The 5,736-nt window shown below is 44.6% G+C and overlaps 1 protein-coding gene across 1 annotated transcript in view; it reads left to right on the top strand.

Moving 5' to 3' along the window:
* The window catches only part of LOC107086511 (solute carrier family 12 member 7-like), a 109,323-nt gene that overhangs the window by 78,144 nt on the left and 25,443 nt on the right, over window positions 1-5,736 (top strand). Inside the window, exons 4-5 of the mRNA XM_015377499.1 lie at window positions 203-349; window positions 4,933-4,987. Of these exons, the coding sequence (XP_015232985.1) occupies window positions 203-349; window positions 4,933-4,987 (202 nt within the window). The remainder of the gene's footprint in view (window positions 1-202; window positions 350-4,932; window positions 4,988-5,736) is intronic.

Genomic DNA, 5,736 nt, shown 5'->3' with positions numbered 1-5,736 from the left:
TGTTAGTTTTCTGTTAGCTGTAAGGTAGAATTATTACATCACTAAAGTAAACCATTTGTTCCAGTAAATGCGCACTTTTATTTGCGTGTTTCTATATTCTAAATGGATAAAAAATATGTATTTTTCTTAACTGAATCTTTTATTTGGTGTTCTTCTTTCTGTATCATTTCCATCTAACTAGTTCTCTCCTTCCTGTCCACAGAGCCCTCAGATGGGAACCTTCATGGGCGTCTACCTCCCTTGCCTTCAGAACATTCTGGGGGTCATCCTGTTCCTGCGCCTTACCTGGATTGTCGGCACGGCCGGCATCCTGGAGTCTCTGGGGATCGTGGGCCTGTGCTGCGCATGCGTAGGTTTTTTTAATCCCAGCCAGCGACCGGCTCTTCTTATTTATATTCATGTGACGATCAGGGAAGAAATCTCTGAGAAAAATGACTCATCAGTTCATTCAGACACAAACAGGACTTGTTATTTCTCCTATTTTTACCACCTTAACGTCTGATCTGTCCACCCTGGACGTGTCAGAAACAAACACCCACTCAGGGCCTATATTTGGCTCTCTCACTGCAGACGGTGGATTATTCCAGATTAATCATGGAAAGTACAAACCTGAAACAATAACTCTAATCTCAGTGACATCATTTTGGCTGGTAATGAAATTTCTCTCCTGGTATTCCTGAGAGTGGCCTTGATTAAACACCATTCCTAATCAAGAAGCAATAATTGATTATTTCTGAACAGACTGATCATTTCCAGGACTTCACCTTAGTGCTGCAGTTTTTTCCTGGATGTCTAATGTGGATGGACTCCCGCTCTCTTCCTAAATCCATCTAGATTGCGTTAGCAGGGTTAACCGTACTGTCCATCCCTTGGGTTACGTAACAGAGCTGAGCTTAGTCCAGCAGATTAACGTTCAATTTCACTGCTTGGAGAACATCTGACTTCACACTAATGGCTTCATCAGCGGCCTGCTTAAAGAGGCAGAGGCAGCGTCACTGAAAAACACACCAAGGGCTTCATCACCACATTCAACATCTTCAGATTCTGGTTTTCTTTTACTCCCATGTAGACGCTGTCCTCTTCAATATTAAGGCTGCATTTCTACCATAGATTACCATGTTATTTTAGCCGAATAAACATTGTTTTATGTTAAGCCCATCAGTGGAACGGCTTATCAAAACAAAGACTTGTGTTGCTGCAGGTCTGTGTTTATGTTGCCACAGAAAAACCTCATAGTTGGTTTTACTCCCTATTGTTTCTCTTTATGTTTATTTGTTGCAGTTTTATGTATAGAACACATCTCAAACAAAATGAGGGTGACATAAAGTTCACACATAGAAAGAGAGACAGACGTTACAAAATAAGCTAACCATAGCTAATCATAGTGTGTTGCTATTGAAGTGGAGTTAGCAGAAGGGATTGGTGCTACCATTCGGGCTCTCCCTTTCCCCGAGGGTGTTTACTCGATGCGCACCCTCTCAAGTAACTGCCTCTCAGGATACGTTCCGCCTTCTTCAAGATGTCATGGTTGGGCCTCAAAGTCAATTTGGCAAAGATTTGTCCAGTTCTATCTCAGTCAACCACGCTTCTTGGGATGCATCTGGACTCCACTACCATGAGGGCCTGTCCATCTGTTCACAGGGTGGACGACACATTGCAGCTTGTCAGTCAATTCAGGCTGGGCAGGCAGATAGCTTATAACATCTCCCTGCGAATGCTGGACAAACTGACATCAGTCACTCGTATCATGCCCTTAGGTTTGCTCCTTCTACGTTCTTTGCAGCGGTGCCTCAACAGCTTTCGCCTAGACACCAGGCTGCACCGACATCGCAGCCTCATAGTGATGAGGATGTCCCTTCCTGCCCGAGCTGGAGATCCTTTTGTCCAGTGGTGTTCCAATGGAATTAGTAGTGTGCTGAAGGGAAGTGGTCACCACTGATGCCAGCCCCATGTGCTGGGCCACCGTGTGGCAACACAGAGCGGTTTGGGGTCTTGGGGATCCAAGGGAGTGCACCAAATACATAAACGTGCTGGAGCTGTGGGCTGTTCACATAGCCCTCAGGCGTCTTCTGCCCCACTTAGAGGGAAGGCAAGTGTTGATTCGGAAGGACAACACCTCTGTTGTTTACAATAGAAAACACCAAGGAGGCACCAGGTCGGCACGTCTCCTGAAGGTTTCCAGAGATCTCCTGGAATTGGCTTTTCCCCGTCTTTCCACCCTGTGTGCCTCGTATGTGACAGGAGGGCAGAACCAGGTTGAGGACTCTATCCCGCCATAGACCTGCTCCGGGAGAGTGGTCCCTTTACTGCGAAGTAGTGTGTATGATCTGGAACCTCTTTGGGCAGGCAGAGATGGATCGCCACAGAGGAGTCAACCCATTGCCTATGGTATTCCCTGACCGGGGTGGTGGGCACACTTGGCCAGGACTTGCTGGCTCATCCTTTGCCACAGATTCTCCTATATGCCTTTCAACCCCTCTTGCTGATTTGGCCTACTCTACGGAGGGTTCTCGAGCAAGGCCACAGAGTGTTGCTGGTAGCTCAGTTCAGTGCTCTGCCCGTGATGAGAACCCGCTTTCCTGCTCGGTGCCCACTATTCTTGAGTTCCTTCTGTCTCTTCTTGATAAGGGCCACTTTCCTTCGACCTGCCGTCACCTATCTGTCGACGACTGTACAGTAGGGTGCCATGAACTGGTTTCTGTTTTTCTGCACTGTGCTCGTAGGTTCCGCCCACAGGCAACTCCACAAGTGCCTGATTGGGATCTGCCATTGGTTCTCGCGGCTATGTGCCACCCGCCATTTGAGCTTTTGGATCAAGCGGATCTCAAGTGGCTTTCCTTCGACCCTTAAGGTGTATGCTGCAGCAATCTCATGACGTCACCTATCTGTCGATGACCGTAGAGTGGAGCGCCATGAACTGGTTTCTTTTTTTCTGCACAGTACTTGTAGGTTGCACCCACAGGCAACTCCACGAGTGCCTGATTGGGATCTGCTGTTGGTTTTCGCGGCTCTGTGCCACCCGCCATTTGAGCCTTTGGCTCAAGCGGATCTCAAGTGGCTTTCCTCCAAGACTGCTTTCCTGATGGCTGTCGTCTCAGCTAAGAGCTACATGGTCTCTCTGTCAGCCCTACCAGTAGCAGGTGGGCTCCAGATGGCTCCGCTGTTGCCCTGTTGCCTAATACTACATTTGTGCCTGAGGTGTTTTCTCCATTTCACCATAACCAGCTATTGTGGCTTGCTTGGTTTTAGCCTCAGTCAGATGCAACTGAATGGATCTGTGTTATTGTGCCCAGTAAGAGCGTTGGAGGCATACATTGTAACCACTGTCAATCTAAGACTTTTGGACTCAGTTTTTCCTATGTTATGGGGGTCCACGGTTAGGTTGTTGTCTTTCCAAGCAGCATCTTTCCCATTGGATTGTGTCATCTGCCACGCCTACGCTGCAGGTCACTGCTCCCTGTCAGTTAGTGTGAGGACACATTCCACCAGGTGCATCTCTGCTTCCTGGGCGGCTTTGAGAGGGGTCCCACTGGAAAGGGTTATGTGCTGCTGCTAAATGGGATTCCCCGACCACCTTCACGAGGTTCTACAATGTCAATGTGGCTGCCCCTCATCCACAGGGTCAGGTCTTTTTACAAGGTTCTGCTGGGCCTCCTCAGTGAGGTACATGTTCAGGATTCCTTGTGACATCGCTGACATTAGTCATTCTGTGCTTTCGGCACCGCCCTGTGGCGGTAAGTAGGGATGAAATAGAATGAAACTTAGGTATGTAACTATGGTTCTATGAATTCCGGATCACCGCCAGAGTTTCTCTGTCTTTCAGAATCCTTGCTTTTGCAAGAAAATTCTTCAGGAACAGAGCAAAGGATGACACCAGGCTATGTATCTTCTGAGTGGTCATCCGGCGTCACAGGTGTGACTCTGTTGGTATAATTACTCGAACTGTGCATGCCTGAAGGGAACATTCAGTGCTTTCAACACTCCCCTCTAACAGTCATTTAGGATTCATAGAACCATAGTTACATACGTAACTTTCGTTTTTAGCACGACCACAGAATAAAGAAATAGAAATGTGATATCCTACCAAATATCCATCCAAGCATTTCTTTACCACTATAATCTCATATTCATTGGGTTTTCCACAATTTGTTGCTCAACAAATGATCCCTCAATAAATAAAAGTTATTCCCTCATATACTCAGTCAGTTTTTAAGTCAGCTTTTTCTTGTTTTTTTACCCTTTTTTATTTGTAAAAGGAGCTAAACAAATAGCTGAATACCTTAATTAACTTGGAAAAATAAAACCGGTAAATTCATTTGGTGTTCTAAAACTTGAGCTTTTAAATCGATTTTAAAAGCCAAACATCCAAGTAACAAACAAATGTGTATGAGGTGTGAAGTCGCCTTGTCTCTGCCGCTCTGATCAAACCCAAGCTGCTGAATAGCTGCTTAGGATTTCACTGGAAACTGTGAGCTGATTGGTCTTAGTCCAGCTTGTCTGTCACTTTAAACCAGACATCAAGCACAAGGACGTGAAGTTTCTTCGTCTCGCCTCGTCTCTTCTCCTTCCTGTTTTCTTTCACTCAAGTTTACACCTTTATGTGATTTTTTCTTTTCATCCCGTTGTCTTAATTTCCTCTTCTCCTCTGCACTGACCTTCCTCTCATCCGGAACGTTCCATTATGTAATCAGCTGATGTAGATCCTCAACCACAATTACTGATTTCAACGGAAAGCTCGTATCCATAACAAATCCATAAGATTAAATGCCACCAGCAGTCCCATTGGTTAAAACTAAAGCAGGAAAATTCACTGAAACAAATAGAAAAATAGGCCATGAAGGTCTTTCTTTTTTTAAACACTGGTGATCTGATAACCCAGGTTAGCTTTAGTTTGATCATAAATGTTTTAAACTTTTCTTTGATTTCTTTTAGACGATGCTGACAGCGATATCCATGAGTGCAATTGCTACTAATGGCGTTGTACCAGGTAAGATGTTTGTTTTACTGCATCATATGCTGCTGTTATTATGAAGCTTGATGGAGGAGTCCTGCTTTAAAATGGTTTCCCATTTTAAACTCGAGTTATATGAGATGACGAGACGTCTGTTAAATGCACAGATCAGAGATTCACCAACTAAGCCAAGTTTGGCTCCGTCCAGTTAAATATTTTTAGACCTCCAGCTGTGAGCAGTCAGTGGGAGAATCCATGTGAGAAAGTATGGCGGTACTGTTGGAAATAAGGACAAAAATAAAGTCTTTAGCCTTCAGATTTAGCACTGTTAGCATTACTAAGACAGCACTTCATCCCTAGATAATGTTAATCCTTTAGGGTAGAAATTCCCAGAAGAGTCTACGTTGGGCTAAAACTAACGATTATTTTGCAAATTGATTAATAATTTTTATATTAAGAATTGAATAGCCATATTGCCTAAAGAAGACTTTTTACTGAATCAAACCAGGTGAAATTCAAACTTTTCCACTTGAGGAGTTCTGGATAGAGCATATTTTTTTACTGGGCACTTTTTTTTAATATTGAATGCAAAATATTTACCGTAATTTTCGGACTATAAGCCGCACCTGAATTTAACCCGCAGAAGCTAAATTGCGTGATTTGTACATATGCAAGCCGCACCGGACTATAAGTTTTTTATGTTTAATTACCATACGGTTCGTGCACAGAGAGGATTGTAGGGAAAGAGGCAACTGTTTGTAGCCTCGTGAGACCATCCTGATCTC

This window comes from Cyprinodon variegatus, unplaced genomic scaffold (assembly GCF_000732505.1).
Source record: "Cyprinodon variegatus isolate N-32 unplaced genomic scaffold, C_variegatus-1.0 Scaffold155, whole genome shotgun sequence".
NCBI classification, from domain to species: Eukaryota; Metazoa; Chordata; class Actinopteri; order Cyprinodontiformes; family Cyprinodontidae; genus Cyprinodon; species Cyprinodon variegatus.
This window is presented reverse-complemented; position numbering and strand designations above follow the sequence as displayed.